This window comes from Apteryx rowi, unplaced genomic scaffold (genome assembly GCF_003343035.1).
Source record: "Apteryx rowi isolate R43461 unplaced genomic scaffold, aptRow1 scaffold_7, whole genome shotgun sequence".
NCBI classification, from domain to species: domain Eukaryota; kingdom Metazoa; phylum Chordata; class Aves; order Apterygiformes; family Apterygidae; genus Apteryx; species Apteryx rowi.
This window is the reverse complement of record NW_020450982.1, coordinates 5,791,167-5,811,580: the sequence shown is the minus strand read 5'-3', so window position 1 is coordinate 5,811,580 and position 20,414 is coordinate 5,791,167. Positions and strand designations below refer to the sequence as shown.

The following is a 20,414-nucleotide window of genomic DNA, read 5'->3' as shown; positions in this document are numbered from 1 at the left end:
AGGCAACGCTTAAGTCGGTATGTCAGAGGGAAACGGAGAGAAGCCGCTATGAATTCACACCAGAGGATAAGCACTCCCCAGCCCTTCTTCGTGTTATACCATTAACAGGCTTTGGTGGTAGACAAGAAAATCGTATAGCAAAGATAAAATTAAAAAATTAACCTGAGCCATAAATGAACTCTTTGCACTCTGCAAAGCAAGAGTATGATGCTGCTGGTGAGGATCTGCAGCTGGAGGGTCCACTTCCAGCTCTGCCTRTCAAAACCTGAGACAAGACCCAGGAGGCTGAATTGAAGCATGGGATTGTTGAGGCCAAGCTGAGAAAACACTGTGTCCCTGGGCTGAGTGCTGCTTGTGGCCAAGGGCTTGTGTCCAGATCTTTTTGAGGTTTTAGTTCTTCCTTTCAGTAATTCAGTAGTATGTAATATGTGCATGCAATGTATACTGGTGTTTTATGCTGGAAGGGTGCGTGAATGAATGTTGGGGGGGGGGTTATGAAATGAGCATTAGTTCATCCTGTAGGTTGGGTGTTTAGATTATATTGGTGGAGAGCAAAGTGCTGGGATGAGTTTCTTAATTCTGCTCACTCTTAACTGTTTGGTAGAAATTGCATGTGCCAATAGTAGTAGTCTTAAACGTAATTACCCCTACGCCAAGGGAAATTCTGTCAGTGTCATGGTTCATCACAGGCTAACGAAGCTCAGTGRGGCAGACTAACCAGAGGAGCTCACATCTGGGGCAAAGATGGTATCTTGGCTTAACACAGCTGTATCCAGAGATTTGGTCTAAATCTTATCCATTGGAGGAGTTATCTATAGATACATATTTGACATCTTCCTATAGCGGAGGGCCTCTGCTGTCTACTGTATCTGTAATGTCTCAGAGTTGAAGTGTCTGCAAGGTGGGGGGAGCTGCAACTCCCCGGAGAGCAGCCGCCGGCTTGGGGGCACTAGCTTCCCTGTCCCACCACACACCAAAACCCCAAGAAGCTATTTTTTTCCTATGTTGGAAGTACAGTTTAGGCATCCTTGCCCTTCATGTCTCTCCCCCCACCCTTTTTTTTCCCCTTTTTTTTTCCCTTTTTCTTTTTTTTAGTTTCAGAAATGCTGTTAACTTTAATTTGTGGAGTTGCTTCCTGAGAGTGAAAAATCGATGGGGGGCTATCGCAGTGTGAAATTCGACTGTCACTATTGAGCTATAGAGTTAGCAAGATGTCTTAGAAGGTAAAAAATAAATCGTGGCCCAGCAAGTGCTCAGCTGTGCTATTTCAAAGGGGATATGAGGCTGATGGTCCGTTAGAGGGTACTTCAGTTAGATGGATGATGATTCCTTGTGAAATATTGGAGTTATTCCATAGGTAAGAGAAACTTTAGCTTATAAAACACAAACAGCTGCCTTCTAGCAGACAGTTTCTGCCCTTAGATGTGCGAGCAACTTGTCAGAGAGAGGACTTGTCCCTAAAATTAGCCTTTTCTGTTTAACAGTGTCTCCGATGGAGCATTCTAGGTCCTGCTGTGTTCCTTCTGAAAATACTTTGAGGATGTGACTGAACGTTTATTCACGTCTGTTACCTGCATTGTAAGAATTAAGAGACAGGGACTGCTTTTTTTAGTAAGCATTTGTATGGTGCCCAGATGCTCTCAGGAGAAAAGCAACAATTATTTTTAACATAGGCAGTGTTCCAATTTGGATGAGGATGTTCCTTTGAAGAGCAGAAGCTTCTGCGAAGGGGTCATGTTGTGCCCCTTCTGTTGTCAGTTAGCTGCTGCTCTTGCGCATCTGTTTAAGGGCAGACCTGGCTGCGCACACTGTCTGCATACTGGTGTTAATAGAGCTGCTGCTTTCGTTGGCATTTACTGGCTATTATGGCAGGATTCAGTAAGTGTTTGTGCTGTGCCAGCTGCTGTATGACAACAGGAGGATCATAATTATGGCTCTGGGTCGTTTATGCATTTCTTAGACTATAGTTAGTAAATACAAAGTAATACCAAAAAAAACAGTTTGTGTTACTTCTCAACTATGTCTGGGATAACTGTAGAAGCTGTAATTATTTCTTACACTTGCATGCACCGTTGCAATACTGCTGAGGGGAGCTTAGGGCTGCGCGAAGGCATTCTAAGCCGCATTTAGTTGGGACTTGGGTAAAGATTCCCTGAAGAATTTAATGACAGAAGAATTCATTATGCTTTCATATCTCCTCTGCCTCTACAACACAGAACCCAGCAGTGTCTTTACAGAGCAATGTAATAGCAAGTAATGTAATAAACATTGTCTAACATGTCAAATACTTTTTGCCCTCACTTCAGCACTGATGCTTGTCCTAACCATACTCACTCTCCACCACTCTGTGCACTTCATCTTCTGCTTCCATTTCTCCATTCACTTCTCCACTTTTCTTCCTCTTTGACACTGTTTGTCCCCCAAAGCTGTCTTTCCCACTCAGTTGCATAAGTGTTCTTGCTTTTTCCCTCAGCCAGCTTATGACCTCGCCTTCCTTTTCATTGTTGGTTTCCTTTTCCAGCTCTGGGACCACAGTTGGTTATAYGATATTAATGTGCAGCAGACTCTTTAAATGGCCTCATGTTTCTTTTTGAAGGCATGATTACCTTAAATGATGCTAATTCTGATTCTTTCTTTTCCCATTAAAGGAAACAGTAACAGTGTAAAAGTTCTAGGCCAGGCTGCAGGAGTTGTAGGAAATTGTCCTGAGGATGTTATCATGCTGCCCTTGTGTACCTCCAATCAGTGGTCATGCATGGAAGTTCTGGAAAGCATATCACCTATACGGTAAAGCCCTTAAAGGGCTGCAAATGAATCCAAGCGCTGCTGTAGTAGCATAGATATTTCCTGTTTATTTCAGCCGTTTGGATTCAGGCCATGGGAGTAGAAGGCGTGTCACTGTGCACAGAGGCTGGACACAAGACTTAGGCAACTTTGAGGTCCGTTCAGTCCTAGGAATTTGCTATTCCTCTTCTTTATAATTTTATACCCTGATTGTCCAACCAAAGCTACCAATAATTCCAAGCTACCTCCAGGCTGCAATAAGATGATGGGTTACAGCTGCCGTAAGTCTTCCAATAGAGAGCTATACTTGCCTAGCCGTACATGGAGCTTGGTCATAATCCAAACATGTTTACTCATGAATCAAAGCAAGTCTCAGTAGGCTGAAACCTCTAACCTGTGTGCCTTATTGAGGAGAGGAGCTGCATTTTCCATTGCCTCTTGCTGCCTTTTGTGGCCCTGATTTGTATTAAGATAGAAAACGATGCAGGTTCACAGATCTGTTAGGAATACACTTATGGTCACTGGGATGAAGGATGTATTTGAAAGGTGAACTGACATATTAACGCATTAGATGTACAGTTATTTGTATTTAGGAGCATTGTGTAGAGAATTATTTTCTAACTCAACAAATGCGGCTTCAACAAAGCTTTGCTGCAGCAAAATAGTCTTCAAAGCATGGTTTCCTTTATCACCAAAGCTGCTTCAGTAAAGCAATAGGATTGCATTTATTTTCTCTTTGGAGCAGAGGACATAGTCTCTAAATCGAAATCAGAATGACCCATGCATTCTTTCTCCCAGCTTTCATGTAGAACCATAATTGCTCAAATGGCACATTTAAATTTTGGCGCAAGCTCAGACTTTCACTAGCCTCCTTTTTAAATCAGTCCCAGTGGCCAGTGGATACTGTGTAGCCCTACAAATGCATCTAAACATGCTGACTCTGAGGCTCCTTCCATTCTGAATGATCAGCAGTGCCATCTGTCTCTGTTTTGATTGGGGCTGGACACATGTGTCCCAATGAAACACGGGCCAAAAAAAGAGAGAGAGAGAGAGAAAGAGCCAGTGCCTGAATTTACTTCCTGCTCTGTAAAGATATTGTTGGGTTCTGTGTTGTAGAGGCGGAGGAGATATGAAAGCATAATGAATTCTTCTGTCATTAAATTCTTCAGGGAATCTTTACCCAAGTCCCAACTAAATGCGGCTTAGAACGTCTTCATGCAGCCGTAAGCTCCCCTCAGTGATATTGTGACGGTGCATGCAAGTGTAAGAGAAATAATTCTTCTATGGGGAGAAAAGAGACAACATTTTTGGTTTGCATCAAGATGAAATTAGTCAGAAGCAAACTCTGAATTTGGCAAGCAGATGCCAGTATTAACAAGTTGTGCAAGCAAGTATAAAATAGAGGCGCTCGTGACTCGGAGAGCCTTAGCTTTGCATGTGTGTGCCCTTGCATGCACCCTGCTCCGAATTCACAACTTAGAACACGGAAATTAGAATGTGGAACATTGCATTATTCATAACTTGGCAACCAGAAGCCAGGGCACTTCGCCAAAATAAACTATTCTCTATAATTACAGGTGAAGCAACATTCTTTAATATTTTACAATACAAAAACATACATTAATCAAGAAAGAGTGCTTTTTTTTCCTAGAGGACAATAAATTAGTATCTTTGCCAATTTCCTCAATACATGTGACAATGTTTTACAGGATTATAAGTCAGCCTTTTTAAAGGAGGTTAGTCTAAAAACAAATAAACCTAATAAATGAGATTTTTAGCTAAATAAAGGGGAAGCCAGCTCCTAAACTGTTGATGTCTTGCTGGGAAGTTTGCTTTTAGCACTGGCATTCTCATAGACTAAGGGTCCAAACTTCAGCTGGTGTAATTCAGCATGGCTCCACTGATTACAGCTTTGCTGGGTGTGTTTCTATCGCTAAAGATCTGGCCTCTTCTGCCTTAGCCAGCTCATCTAGTGAAATAAAACCTCAGTGCATCATGCCAAGCCAGTAGCCTGCACCTTCCGGAGTGGTTCACAGTCAATCTGCCACCAGTGCCTGACACAAGACTTCTTTCAGAGTCTTAACATTCTTAAAATGTTTGAGCTGTGCCTGTTTCCTTTAAAAGCCACCTGTGACTTTTCTTTTCAAAAACTTACTTGTCATTGTAGGTGTTTTGCTTGTTAGTAGCCAGCTTTTTTTCAGCTTTATGTTCTTGCACTCCAGTAAGTGCAGAAGGCCTTTGTATCCATGTATCTCCCAGTAACTTCAGCAGTCCTCGCTAGCATCTGCCAAAATGAACTCCCCGTAATATTAGCAATAGCACATGCTGCAGTTAATGCTTGCTAAGTTGATGGCAGGTAGGAGGTGCAGTTGAAATTCTTTCACCAGATTAAAAACAAAAACAGTTCTTATCCCAGGAAATTTAGAGTTTGTTTTAGTCTGTTTGAAACTCGGTGAGGGAGATGTGTTAAAGATAACATGTAAGTGAGATCCCAGACTGCATCATCATGCTGTGCTGTTGCTCAGTGCTAAGTGAACGCCTCTGTTACTTGTTTCACAGCAGCTATGCACAGCATGTTACAGACTAATAAAACATGGTCTCTGCTCTGAAGAAGTTGCCTTCTCATTCGAACGTAAGTTGGCTATGAGAGAGGGTTACAATTAAATGATTATGCACTAACGTTGGGTGTTTTTGCATCATTTTATTGAATATTAAAATTTGTGCTCCACAAAATGAGTTCTAGATAGTAGGCTTTCTTGTCTGCGATATAGTAGCGGTTATGATAATTGTCATCTGTGGCCGTCATTGGATATAGCCAAGAGCAATTTCTTTGCTCCTGGAATCATACTTTGGCCTGACTCTGCCTTCAAAGCATCGACCAGTCTGTTTCTAATATTTATGATATGTAAGCTGCTAGCGACCTGACCTCTGCCCTTAGTGCAGGGAAATGGCTAGTATGTTCTACTGGGATCAGGTTCTCCACCTTGGACAAGGGAAGACAAAGTCTTTGTTTAAAAATAAAGACATCACCCTCAGGTTTGTCAGTGGGTACAGTAAATTTTCTCCTCTGCCATTCTATGTTTACAGGCATATGAAAACAAATAAATGTATGAGGAAGAGAGAGAAAGGTCAGAATATCAAGTGTCAGAAGTGGCCTGTGAAATTTTATTGGTGGTGCATTTAATCAGTGCTAAGCATTTTTTACAAGGTACATACAAACAGTGGAATTGTAAAAAGCTATGGAATGCTATGTAAAGTGTGGCCATTTATGAAGAAGGGAAATTTATATCCAGTTGAAATAAACCAAAGGGGAATATTGCATGGCGAGTCCTCAACAGCTGGGAAGGTCAAGTGAGATCTAGGTGAGGGGAGGGTGGGGTGTTCACAGGGGCTTACTGATCTTTGAGGTGTTTTTCTGCCTCTTCAGCAGCTAATAGTTTACATCTTTCTGTGGTTTTCAAATAGGCAGGGTGTTGAATGCAGTGGGGGGGAGGGTCCTGTATAATGGAGTGAATCCCGGGTGAACAGCTGCTACTGGTATCTCTGGTATGAGCCTCTTACTCTTGGGCCCGTTCCAGTCCAGCAGTGTCTTGAGCAGCCCCTTAATATCCAGCTGGGAAGGGTTAACTGAAACCGATCACTTCGGCATCAGCATTTTTTGTTTCCTTTCTGGTCCAGTATTTTGTTGATGATAAAGCACAGACTTAGTCAATTGAGAGATTCCAGAGCTGCAGAATCAGAGATAATTTAATTAACGGAATTGCTTGTGATTGCCCACTGGGAGAGCGGGTAGGAATTGCTCGATTTAATTTGGAGAAACAAAGATCACATGCATGCTAATGTTTGACAAATAGCCAGCGTTTGGGTTAAAGTTTTTTGTGAAGGGGGGCAGCCAATTCCTGGGGGAGATTTCCCAGGAAGTGATAGCTAAGTAATAGCTCTAAGTTACAGATACATCCTTTTTCTCTTACGTAGCATATTTGTGCCCTTTTCCTGGCCTTTTACCTGAACAAAGCAAGGATTTACTCAACAGGAAGGAGGTAAAGGAAGAAAGTTTTGTTCTTATTTTCAGTGTTGACCAAAACCCTGCTATGAACAGCAGAAAAACATGTTGGGCACAAAGACTGGAAACTATCAAGTGCTGTCTCCCCAGTCTCATAGACTTGCTCCCCCGTACCCAGCATCCTCAAGTGTGACTGCCAAGTTGCTGAAGAGTTAACCACAAAGTGTGGAGAGAAATGCAGATCAAAACTTCCTCTGCAAAGGACCCCTGCCTCATATCTCTGCTCTTGTATAAAGGTTCCTGCTCGTGCTCCGCTACTTGTGGTGCAAGTGTAGCTCCACAGTGAGTTTAGCATGGATGTGCCCCTCTTGAGAAGTCTATTGCCAGTGAAGACAGTCCATGTGTCAGCGAAGCTGCTCATACCTGTGTGGTAGGAGAAGCACTAGCAACTGGAGCTTGAGGCATAGCCCTTTGCAGCACTTATGCTCAGTAGATTTCTGCTGAGGCTGATAAATGACATTATCCACACACGTCAAATCAAAGCACTGAGGTGCAAAATTGTAGAATAGTCTTCCCGTATCCAGCATTGGGTCAAGGCAAAGCAGGGAGTAGGGCCCAGGAGTCTAATTCCCTCTTTGCTGTAATTCCCTCTGCCTCCCTTGGCAGGGTAACTGGTAGACAGCCATACCCCTTCCATCGAGACCCTCACTCCACCCTGGCATTACTCACCCTGTAAAAATCCTGCACAACCTACTCCCAACTGTCCATATCCCAGCAAGCACATGTAAGGTGTGCATGCAAGAGGGAAGCCTAACAGAGTTCCCAAGATTGGTGCTGCAGGAAGAGTTGCTCCTAAGCGATGCTTATCTTTAGGATACAAACAGCAGGTTGACGGTAAAATGTCACTAAATGGAATGGCATGTGTCCCAAGTGTGCTGGCCACCACGGGAGCCAGACACATGGGAAGTGACTCTTGTCTTTATTCCATCCCTGGAGGTAGTTCCAGTTTCCTTTATTTACTAATGTTCTCCGTATTTCCCTTGACCTCATTTCCTCTGGCTTTTCGGAAGCAACCATGTAATTATCGCTCACTTTGGGTTGACCCTTGGCCCCCACGTCCCTGGTTTCTGCTGCTCCAGGAGGCTTTCCTGAAGTCTCAAGTGCAGAAAACTCACTTGTGGCCAAGAATGATCTCTTTTGTGAGATAGGAGCTGTATCTTATCCACTATGCTGTGCGTCAGGATTTGTCCTGAGAGTGCACTTGGCAGGGAGGAACATGGAGTTTTAAAGTCTGTCAGAGCTGAGCTTTGATCAGCGCTGGGAGATATTGCAGTGGCTAAAGCTCCCTCTCTTACCAATGCACCCCAGTCTTGTTAATAAATGTATATTTAACAATGTCTGGAGCGTATGAAGTGATAATAACTAAATCAATACCTCCCACATTGATTGTCCAGGATCCCTACAGTGTGACGCACGCAGCGGTGCGGTAATTTTCCAGCTAACTAGCACCCTGATCTACAGCCCTCCTATTGATTGGCCATTGTATCAGGCAGACTCTGAGCGTTATTGCTTATACTTCTATTCAGCCTCCTTTTCTGATTCATTCATTTATTACTGGACAGGTACGATTATCTCAGAGACTTTCCGAAATTGGCCAAATGGGGGTCAGCCATTTAGACTTCTATAAACAAGCCATTTTCTATCTCCTCTAGTTGTTGCATTGGCAAATTTTTCTTTTTCAAGCTTTGACCTTTATTGGGCTAGGCCTGGGATGAAATGGCCTTTGCTTGGATCTGCTCAAGGATTCTACTTTTCCCTTTGCTTACTGAGTCACCTGCCCTTCAAAGGAGGAAGGATACCCCCATAGACAGTAAGAGGAGAGTTCAGCATGGGCTGATTTTCTGCTTGCCACCCACTTTGAGTAGGAGCCATGCTCATTCCCTTTAAAGCTCCAGTGCCCTTATGCATACAGGAAGGAGAAATAGGTTCCAGAAAATTAAATTCAACTGCAGCCTCTGTCCAGCCTGAGCTTGCTGATGGGCCAGACTGGAAAGGAAATGATTTTCTCATCCCACAGTTGTCTTTAAGTTATAAATAAATAATCCTGTTTCTCCCTCAGACAAGACTAAAACCTTCACAGATTTTTTTTGGAAAACACTAACAAACCGTTCCCTGCAGGCGAAAACCCGAAACTAGGACATGACAATAATTTATACCAGTGAGTAGGAGCAAGCGGGTGTTTCACAGTGGGGAGTTCTGTCTCCTGTTGAAACTCTTTTATTTTTCTCCAAAGAGTATTTATTCATACCAAGACTTGAATCCACAGTGTCCTTCTTCCCAGGGAGTTCCTACCCACCAGGCTATCATGGGATGCATGTATTTCTTTGTTTCTTCTGCAGTTTTTAAATGGGCCCCATTTCCCAGTAACTGTCATTGTCAATGAATCTCTTTCTGAGGAAGATCTCTCCTGAAGACTCCCTGTCAGGTCTTGTAGGGAGCAGTCTCTGGGCAACCTTGCAGTCAGTGTCTGATCTGTACAAAGCTAGGTGTAAAGTTGTAGGAGCTTTATGCCACTGGTACTTGAACCCATGCATTACTACAACTCTAGTTTCTTCTGTAGTATCATAATCAGGAAGTTCACTCAAGATCTTTTCACGACTAGCTCCATTTCCAGTGTAGTTTATAGCTGCTTGCTTTACTGACAGATCTAGGGTTTTGATCCTGTGTGCTCTGTCTAGTCTGTGGGGTAAAGAGAGAGATGTTCAGGATTGCAGTCAGCCTTGGGAACAGCCAGCAGAATCACCATGTCGGAGATGCTTCAGGTCCCTCCCTGGGTGCTGGTGACAGTGACTGATGAATAAAGGAGCAAGCGTGTGTATGCTGGGGGAGTGCTGGGATTGCAGCTCATTTTATCAGTTGTTGTAGTTCCACTGGACCTATATTTTAGCCACCTGTTGATGGATCATCCTCTAAAGTGGTGCAAGATGTAGGTGCCACTGTGATTTAAGTTGTGATTGATGGAGTTTCTGGTGGTCAGATACTCTTCAGGTTCTTCTGAACTGGAGTCTACATGGATGGGCCTGAAAATCACTGAAGTAAATGAATATTGCTCTCTCTTTTTTTCCCCAAGAGTGAAAGCGTTAATGTCCGTATGATGTTCTGTAAACCTTTCTGGGAATGCTTGGGGGCCCCTCCCTATCTCTACACAGTGTAGAAGTCTGATTTTGCAGCATGCTGGAGCGACACATACTTGTCCGTAATGCTCCCTGCATCTCATTTGCTAAGCATTGCTGTCTGCCCTTGCTTTTAAGTTGGCAAGTTGCTCTTTTCATCAGCTTTGCAGAACCGTGAAAATATACTCACCTGCCCTCAGCACAGTGCCTGGATGACAAAAGAGATAATGCTGCCCATCAAAAATGACCCTAGGAAATGGGAAAGCAGAGATCGTAAAGCTGCTTTTATAGCCGCCCGATTGGTAGTGTCCATTGCTTTTGGTTTCTTCTCCTTTTCAGTATTAGAACCCAACAACATTGTGTTGATCCTGCGTAATGAGCTGCTTTTGTGTTCCACATGGTTCATGGTCAGGAAAGACATCCATTTCTTAAGGGGAAGAGCAACTGCTACTGCCCACAAGAAGTTAGCTCACCAACTTTAGAGCAACACACAGAATTTTGTCCAAAGCATTTGGTCCCAAAGAATCCCTAAAGGGAGATAGAAAAAGAGGCAGAAAACAAAAAAAAATCAATTTTTTCAGTTTCCATGCGTTGCAGATACTTGCTCTGTATGACGTTGACAACCCCAAAAGTGTTTAGTAGCAGGACTCACAGAATTCGCACTGGGCTTTTCAGGAACTGTTCTTCAGCACAAGTTGGATATTTTAGTTTGAATGCTGCCATTTCCTGTGCAGTACCTACTATGAGACCCTTTTTTCCCTGAACTCTTAACATTCTTGTATGCTCAGTGATGCTGACTCTCCATCATCTTTTGCAGAATTACAGAAGATTCTGCAGTGACAACATTTGAAGCGTTAAAGGCTCGTGTCCGTGAGTTAGAAAGGCAACTTTCCCGTGGGGACCGCTATAAATGTCTCATTTGCATGGTGAGTAGCACTCCAGTTGTGGTCACGAATCAGAAATGTCTTGATACCTTTGCCTTATCTTTGCTGAGGTGGAGAAGCTTTTTTCTTTTGTCGTTTTGGGGTAGGATGGGAGAACTCATCTTTGTCACTGTACACCAAGAAGGGCTGCTCTCTTTCCCCTTGAATGAAGGTGCTAGATCTTTTTAACTGTTGAAATTTCTCTGTACGTTAGGTTGTTCCACTGGCGTTTGTAGCTGCCCATCTGTATTAGAGGCAAGAAAGCCCTGACTTCAGTAGATAGTGTTCCCCTTTCAGCCTAACTGTGAAAAACTCTCAGATATTGCTTGTGTTCTCTTCCTGCATGTGTGAAGTTACATACACATAGGAGAGCAGAATCTCTGACCAGCAACACACTGGGTGATTCAAGAACAGGAATGTTTGCTGAGTATTTAAAAGTTGCTGGTGTCGTGCTTGCTCTGTGTGGTGGTGATGTGGCCTCCCTAAAGAAGGGCAGCAGCTCCCTCTGATGGTCTGAGCTTGCAAAACTTTTCATCTCCTGTTAGGTTTGTATTCTGCTGATAGTGGAAGAAAATTCTGCTTTGCAAAGGGCTCTCTCTATGCAACTTCAGCTTGATGCCTGGTGCCCTCCCTCGGTTCATGACTGGCAGGTATGGGGATGCAGTCCCTGTCTCTGATCCCACAGAAGAGACCACAGCCTGCTGCTGATTTCCAGAGGTTTATTAGCAATGATAGAAAATACTCAGGAGAATGTGTGCCTGCTGAAATAGTGGCAGTGTTCTTGGGATGTAGTTAAGCTGTTCCTGCAGAGCAGATAGCTGTGATAAGGGTTAATCTTACCCTGTTGCTGTTTTTTGTGCAATCTGGTGACCTTTCTGATGGAAATAATGGCAGGTGACCACAGCAACTTCAGATGCTCTTGAGATAACTGAGCTGAGCCAGGTCACCACTTGAGTGGATTATGGGCTTCCAGCAGGAGTTCTTGGAAACCAGAAAAATGGACTGCAGGAGACTTTCTGCCTCTATTACACAAACACTGCTATCTCTGCACAGTTCTTAGATGCAAAGTCAGTGGAAGCTGTTGATGGAAGACAATCTTAATTCTGCTTTGTTTCTCCTTTGCTTCACACCTTATGTGGTAGATCAAGATCAGACCTGGGCTCTCTTGCTATGCAATTAGATTATCTGTAGTGAGTGTCTGATGCCATACTGACAAAGAAGGATGTTGTGATGGGATTGAGAGTGAAAAAACAGTGAATCACTTCTGTGGGAATAACCTATTTGCTTCTTCTCCTCAGGACTCGTACACAATGCCCCTGACTTCCATTCAGTGCTGGCATGTGCACTGTGAAGAATGCTGGCTGCGGACTCTGGTGAGGCACTTGGCTACTTTCTTGTTGACTCATAGACTTTTCCCTCTCTCCAGGGTACTTTATTTTAAATCACCGTGGAGAGAGATGTTTTTTGCTTTATTTTAAACAACCTGCGTGCTGTACGTGCAGGCTTCCAACCTTTGCTGTTTAACACCCCACTCTGGCTTTGACTTCACTGAGCTGTGTTTGAGTTGTTGTGACCAAAGTGCAGTGCTGCTCACTGCGTGCTCCTCTGCCGCTATGGGGACAGCCATTGCTCCTGTCGGAGCTTTGTGCTGGGACAGCCTTGCGTTAACAGTAATTTCCTGTGGGACACCCATGCAGAGGTAAAGCTGTGGGAATGGAGGCCAGTCACAGAGATCTCCTGATCTGTGTAGCTTCGAGGAAACCTAATATTCACCTGAAGCAAAGGGAATTGTGTTCAGGATAAATAATATGGAAGAGAGATTTTATGAATATGAATCTATATTTTTCAGATTATTTGAAATAGCACTGTGCAGCTTTCAAGTGTAGTCCGTGCTGTTTGGAAAACTGGGGATTACCTTGAATATTAAATCAGTGACCCAATTCAGTAGGAAATTGTACATGTATTAGAGGACATCAGGTTAAAATTTAAGATGTTATTAAACAAAGTGTTTTCCTTTCCTTTGTTAAAACTGTGGGCTTTTAAATCAAACTTCCGTTTCAGTCAGGTTGGGGAGTGGAAAATACTCAGCTGTGCTTTCTAGTTCTCTTCTTCGCAAGATGAAACAGTGTTGGGTTGCAAAAAATGTAAGGGAATGCCACTCCTAAAAACTGTTCCTGTAAGGCATTACAAAATCCACTTTATAGAACACGTTGTGCACTTGGAATTACGATTAAGCCGATCGTGCTCCTTTAAATCCTGCCTTTTAAAAGTCTTGTCCAAGAAAAGTTACCGGGAGGATAAAGTGCCTGTGGGCTTGAGTACTAATAGCAACTCAATAACTTGGCTATCCCTTGGGCTACATTTTATAGCTCTTCAGCTACACCCCGTCACTATTTAGATTATACAAGCTTTTGTAAACATTTTAGCAGCGTGTTATAAAAGACACATATGTGGCTACATGCGCTCTGCCACCTTTGCTAGGTGAAGAGTAGTCTTATTCTTCAGTGGTGCTGCAAGCAGAGGATAAAATGCTGATTTTCTTCATTTTCTTTATTCTGAAGTCTTTGTCCGTTCCTCATCCCAGCAGCCCTAAGTGATCTTTTAAATGTCACACCTATTTCAAACTGTTCTTAGGCTCAGCAGCAACTTAGTTCAACTTCAGTCAAGCCCCTTTGTGTCATATGCAGTGGTCATTGCTGCTTGTAAGAACGCCTGAAAACCTCACTCCAGGCGCTAAGGCGTTAGCATGGCCCCTTGCAGAGGGGGAGCTGCCTCCCCTCCAGGTATCTGTGAGGGAGGTGGAGATTGAGTTGGCTCTGTGCTGTCTACACAGGGCTCTTCTGCCGACCAGGCAGGCGGGATGGGAATAGTCCAGCAAGACATCGTATTAGGACTTGGCACTTGCATAGGGGAAGCAATTAATAAGTGGCTACTCATCTGTTCCCCAGTCCTACCCTCTCCCTGCAGCCCCCAATTTATTAAACCAGGCCTTTTCACAAGGCATGCTTGCACTCTTTCCCGTCTCAAAAAAAATCTCCCAGCCTGTGTTCGCATGTTTCTAATGTAACCATTAAAATGTAGCCCGAAGACAGCAATAAAAACCCTGGAACGCCTTGGTGCTTTTGTGTCTTGATCAAAGTCAATGTGTGTAATCTCGTTAAGACTGCCCTCCTTCCCCCCTCCTTTTTTATGAATTTAATGGCATACAGCAGCTGGGCTCAGTGTTTAATGCTCACCAACCTGCATTGTTCTAATTAAGGTATCTCCTTTTATTTCGGGCACAAAAGAAACTCTTGTTTTTTTAACAAGCGAGGAGCTGTGGGATAGTGTGTGTAATAATCRCTCCTGTTACCTTTCCCTGGGTATAAAGCTGGCTCCCCAGTGGGGGTGGGAGGGGGAACGGAGGGAGCCTGCGCATGCAGCACACATGGAAAGACTTGGCTGGGGAAGAGGGGCGACATTTTTCTTCTGTTGTGCAATAAACAATTTGTTGGAGTTAATAGGAGTTGGGGTGGGTGGGTTGTGTTGGGCTTCCGGCCGCTTTTGAACATTCTGGAGATCTGCCATCCCTGCTAGTGAAAAGTCCGGTTTCTCTTGTGTGCCTGTGTTTTATATGCAGAGCCAAGATGTAATATTAAATTAGAGTATGAGTGTGTGTGTGTGAGAGAGAGGGAGCACCGTATATTAAGTAAGGTCATGGAGTTGAAGGCTCAGAGTGCCTGGGAATACTTCCTAAACCTGTGCGGGGTGTTGAAGACGAGATGAAATTCGATGCTGTTGTCTGTCTGCAGAGCAGAGGAGGTGAAATGTTTTTTTAAAGGCTTAAGGTTTAAACATTTTCTAGGATATGGTACTACAGCGACCTGAGTATCTATAATATCCTCTGACTTCCGTGGTGTCTGGGCCATTGACGAGGATTAGATCTTTATAGTGTTTTGGCTTTCTTTCTGAAAATGTAATTTTTCGACTTTTGGCTCTTGATGCCCAGGTCCGAATTATAACGGTTCTGTTTTTAAGGGAGAAGGGGAGATATTTTTAAACCCTGACCCTGCAAATGGCTGCCGGGCTCTCTGGCTTAGACCTCAATGCATCAAACTGACTCCTAGTGCTGGGGGTGAAACATCCACCAGAGCAGGCTCTGTCTCTCTCCCCTCTTGCTGTGTTGGATTAACATGAAGGCAAGGCTGGGTCACAACAGAGTGCAGGTCTGCACGGCAAAAGGAGACCCTAGAGGTGGTTTAAGAGAACAGAGATTGTGGTGCTTGTTGAGTTAGCCAGCACTTCAGCACCAGTAGAAGCTGTTTGGTTAGACAGTCCTCTTCAGGGTGGCCTTGGAGAAAAGGAGGAAACATCCCTTCATCCAGCATCAAGACACTGTGAAGAAGTGGTTTTGTCTCCTTCCACTTGCTCCCCGAGGAGAGCCAGTCTGCCTGAGGGCTCTGGTCCAGTGGCCGCAGGCGTAAGGTGTGCCATGTGTGCTGTATGTGCAGCGAGCAGCTCTGTTCCTTTAGGCACAACAGGAATGGAGACAGTGAGAGGGATACAAGAAGTGTTGCTTAACGCCATGCCAATTCTTGCCTGGGTTCCTAGGAAATGGTATTAGCCGTTTCCAGCTAGGTTTGTCTGCTGTTTTTGCATTGCTGTTTCAAACCAGACTGATGAGTTGGCTCCTATTTGCTGGTTGTCTCTGGCATTCAACACAGTGACATTTTTCATTCATGCATACTATGCCAAGTGGAGACAGAGAGCTAGCGATAGCTTCAAGTTAAACAGCAACTGGGACACAAGCCTTGAGTGACTTTCCTGTGATCCCTTTTGGAAACCTCTGAAAACACATTCAGGTTCTTCAAAGACAGGAGAGGAGATAGCTTTGCAGCAAGGGAGACTTAGATTTGGCAGTCAGAGGTAGGGCTCATTTCCCTGAACTGCGACCGTCTTCAAGGCAGGTGTCTCTGCTAAGCTGGTTGTTGGACTGTAGCCCTGCATTGCTGGGGTGTATGGGATGAATCACCCTCTGGAAGAGGTTTGTCTGTCTGTTCTGTGTCCCTCTCCATTAACTGAGAGAGACCATACAGTTATTTGTGGATGGGATTACTATTTTGCTCCTCCTGGGAAAAATGTTCTAACAGTAAAGATTGTCAATCTGCTGCGGTGCTTTGCTAGGGAGATCATGGAGTCTCCGTCCCTGGAGGTTTGCGAGAACAGGTTGGATGCATATCTGTCGGGGGTAATTCAGGTTGAGGTGGTCTTGCCAGGGGAATGGATTTGATGGCTTCTTGAAGTCCCTCTGGGCTGTGATTCTGTGATCTCCCAAATCCTGGTATCCTTCCTTCCTAAGTAGGTGAAATTAAAAGTGAAGTCAGACTGTTGTTGGCCAGTGGATGGAGCTGTTAGTGGGTGCAGATAGAGGGCGKATTTCTTTTAAGGATGTGCACATTGCTGAGTTTACCCTATGCCAGATCCAGCATTTCCTGTGTGCGTTTGCTGACCCGAGGCTTGTACTTGCCTGTCTTGGGCTTATTTGAAAATGACAACTGCAAAACCAGAAGAAAATGACTTTTAAAAAGCATCATGGAACATGCTTTCAGGGGATCCCTCCATATATACATACTCTCTGCAGTTGACACATTTATATCTTTGGTAGATTATGCTACTATGTTCTTAGCCTTGTAGCTTTTTCTAGGCTGTAATACCTTATCTTCCATGTGGGTTGAAGGGGTATTTTTGTAAGAAGCAGTGCAGACACAGAGCAATCCTTCTGGGTGAATCCTCAGTGCTTGCAGTAGTGTAGGGTCTTCCTGAGTCCGCAGCTGCATGGAGACTTGCTTGATCGATCACAGTGTTCATATCTGCTGTGAGGTTGTCCAGGTTTTTATGAACATATTTCAATTTTGGCCTCCAATAACCTGTGGCAGTGAGTTCCCCTGGTTAAGGAGGCTCTGTGAAAAAGGATGCTCTCCCAATTGCTTTAAACCTGTTACCTGACAGCTAGGGGTAATTGTCAGTAGTGATGAACAGCTGCTTCTCTGGGAATTACCATTTACTGCCGCTTTGTGTGCAGGAATGGGGGCTGCCGTCTTGTTTGAGAGCTGGATCTTGGAGTTCAGTGCCTCACCTGGCAGAAACCAGCTGTTGGTTTGGGTCCCTCCTGTCATCTCTCTGCCTTGGTTTTCCTTCCTATAAAATAGGCAAGCTTTGAGCCCAGCTTGACAATGGTACTTTGTAGGTAAAGTTGCTCTGTGTGTGTTTCTTTTTTCTTCTCTTTGCCTGGTAGCATATTCTGCTTGGAAATTGCCCATTTGTAGGCCCACAGGACAGCAAGAAGTGCCTAAACCCTTCCTTTTGAGTTTTCTTGCTTTAGCCAATTTATAGCAGACATCACACAATTTTTTTTTTAAGAGGCAAATTTAAGACAAAATACTCCAATCCTTCCTGGCACCATGTGAGCCCTAACGATTTCTCAACATCTCAGCTCTCGTTAATGTATTTTTCAAACTACTACCCTAAGTGATTAGCCTGTATTGTGGATCAATCACTTGCCAAATTTTAATTAAGAAAGGAGGAGAAAAAATAAACTCCATCCTGGTTCCAGTCCCTTTTCTTTGCTTTGTAACAGCCCCGGAGCTAACTTCTTGCAGCAGAGTTTTATAAACCCCTCAAAACTGAGGTTTATAATGGAAAAGCTGAGGTGGCCTTTACTCTAGCACACGCAGCTATAACACATCAAGGCTTTTCCATGAAGCTATGATGAAAGGAGCAGAAGGACCTGGAAAAAAAGAAAGAAAGAAAGAAATGGCTGACAGGTGGGACTTATTATTCCACAGCATTTTTATTTCAAGGGAAAAGTTTAGTAACCCCAGCTGGCAGGTGAGCAGTGGGGGAGCAAACGCTTTTTCATTGTGCCTGTGCCAGCATGAGCGTGTGTACATACTTATGTGCCTCTCTACAAGAGAGGAGAGTTTAAATGCTAGTGCCAATAAATGTTGTACACCTACACAGAAAAGTCAGATGTAAGGAACAAGGTTCTAAGCAATTTTAATCTAAAAAGAAAAAATCAGGAGTTAGTTCTGAATTTGACACACATGCTGATGTGTGCAGAGGATGACAGTTTTATTTAAAGAAAGAAAAAGGCTTCCCCAAGGGTCCAAAGTCATTATTTTGGCTTGAACTATTTAATACCAAACATAAATACTAGGGAGACCCGGAGACCTGGGCCTCGGTGCGCCACGTGCAGTCAGCCTGCTTGGCATTCAGACCAGGCTGCTGAACGTCCCTAAAACAGCATTGTCCCCTCCGATGTACCCGAGCTTCATGGCTCAGAACAGGCTGTCCTCCTGCATGCAGGTGAAACAACATCCACCACTGTCGTAAGTGAATCTGCAGTCAGTCATAAATCACAGCAAGGCCCTTCTCTTAGTGGGAACCAGCCACTGGCCTCCCTGGTCCGGGCGCTGTGTGTGCTGTGGCTAGTGTTTGTGTGCTGGTGCAGGCAGCAGTGCTCTGCCCAGTTGCCTGCGGCATAGTGATACTGGGAAGGAAAGGCTGAGGGCCAGAACAGCTGAAGTAACCCACTCCTGGAGAGGCACCAGGGTTTATCTCGTGCTTTGGTGGCTGTATGATCTGAATTTCTCAGCTGTTTCTTTGTTCCCTGTGCCAGACTTTCCCAGGACTGTTGCACTTGGATTAGGTTTCAAGTCAAGTAGATTTTGCAGAAAATATCAAAATGTAGCTGGATTCTGCCTTCTGGCATGGTTGAGAGCTCAGCTGAGGCTGCCCATGTGCAGCCTGCAGCCTTAGATGGGCAGGGTGGATCCCCCTAAAGCTATCAGCATGGGGTGCAGAAAGCACATCTCTGGGACTGAGATCCCAAGGCCTGCTTAAAGCTGGAGCATAAATCCACCCATCTTCACTTTCGCCACAGTTTGAAGTGTGAGACCTTTTTTGGCCGCAGAGAAAAGGGCAAAGCTGCAGTCAGTTTAATCAGGTTTGTGCCACCATCCTTGTGGGCCGAGTGTGGAGAACTTCTGACAGCGAGGGCCTGTGCAGCATGTGGAGATACCTGGGCAGGGTGGCTTCCCAGAGAACCTGTCCTTCTGAGGTTCCCCACATTGAGCTGTCTGGTCTGTGTTAGCAAGTTTACCCTGGAGAAAAGGAGCGCACACATCTGTTTACAGCTGTCTCASGCCACCTCCAAATCCCAGAATGGGGTTCAAGTTGCAAGCCAGTGAGATGGCAGCAAGTTGAGGTTTGCTTTTGGCAAAACTGAACTAAGGGGAGAAGTTCAGTGCTCCTCCCCACCCATCTACAGCCAAACATCTCCACTAACTTCAGCAGGGTTAAAGGAAAGTAACTGCTGAAGTGCTTTTCAGCATTGCACGGGAGCGCTGAGGGATAGAGAGGGATATGGTTTTAAGTGGCAGCAAGCACTTTCTTTCATACTTCTCTGCTAGACTGAGGGCAGGCTGAGGCATCTGATGTGCTAGGAGACTGGTGCTGCAGAAGGTTCCTCTCTCCAGTGTGTTGTCCAGAGAGGCAGAAGCTCTAAGTACTCGGGTGAACACTTTGCTGCCACTGGCCAACAAGCTGTACCTGTTGTGGGAAGGAGAGCATGGACACAGATGCCTGGAGCTAGTCACATCTGGAACGCCTTAAAGTCCCTGTGCACGCTTACTTCTGCTTGTCAGGGCACACAGGAAAGCCCAAATGGGGCCGCTGCCAACTGCTGCCCCTTTGACAGCATGCTGTGAGTGAATTTCTCAGCACCTCCATGCCACTTCCCCTGAGACCCTGCAGCTACAAAGATGATGCCAAGAGGCCAGCCAGATGCAACAGGCGCCTCTGAAGACCAGGAAACTGCAAAACAGTGCAGGCCTGAGCAGGAACTCAATTGAAACATGATGTTTCACCACATTTGCATCCAAATAAGTGAGTCTCCTTGGCAGTGCTGCCAAATAGTCCAACCCACAGTGGCTCTAAATGTGGCAGAAGGGACAGATCTTTACATTTTTCACTCCTACTTAAAGGAGTTACTGTAAGAAGCTTGCTTTTTAGAAGGACGTGCAGGGTAAGAGCTTGCTCTTTTCTGAGGCTGGAGATCCAAAGTTTGGTCTTGAGCATAAATGAAGAGGCACGTTATAGACAGGCTCTTTTAGAGTGCAGCACAGTCATTCTTTGGTTTCATCAGGGCTTTGAGGTGCTTCTTGCAGTTCTGGTTTGTGCTTGCATTTCCCAGAATCCAGCATGCCTGTGTCCATGCTGTGAAGACCAGTGCATGGGGCTTTTCAGTGCATTGCACAGGCACAGTGAGATAGTCTCTGCCCCAAAATGCTTAAAGCCTAAATAGACACAATTGTTAGAGCGGGGATAAGATGCATCCCATAGAGCCAGAAAGACGTGCCCACAGTCACCAGTGCCAGAGCTAGACACAACATCCAGRCCACCAGTGGTCTGTCCCATTGCCAGTCTGTACCTCGTACCCTGAGAGTGATGTGTCCAAGATGTCTTGGGCATCCATTTATGCATTTCATTCAC

At 44.7% G+C, this 20,414-nt stretch overlaps 1 protein-coding gene across 4 annotated transcripts in view; it reads left to right on the top strand.

Moving 5' to 3' along the window:
- RNF220 (ring finger protein 220) overlaps positions 1 to 20,414 on the top strand; it is a 240,782-nt gene that overhangs the window by 215,135 nt on the left and 5,233 nt on the right. For all 4 annotated transcript variants that reach the window (XM_026086715.1, XM_026086714.1, XM_026086712.1 and 1 more), the window contains 2 exons: positions 10,778 to 10,886; positions 12,182 to 12,256. In XM_026086715.1, the coding sequence (XP_025942500.1) occupies positions 10,778 to 10,886; positions 12,182 to 12,256 (184 nt within the window). The remainder of the gene's footprint in view (positions 1 to 10,777; positions 10,887 to 12,181; positions 12,257 to 20,414) is intronic.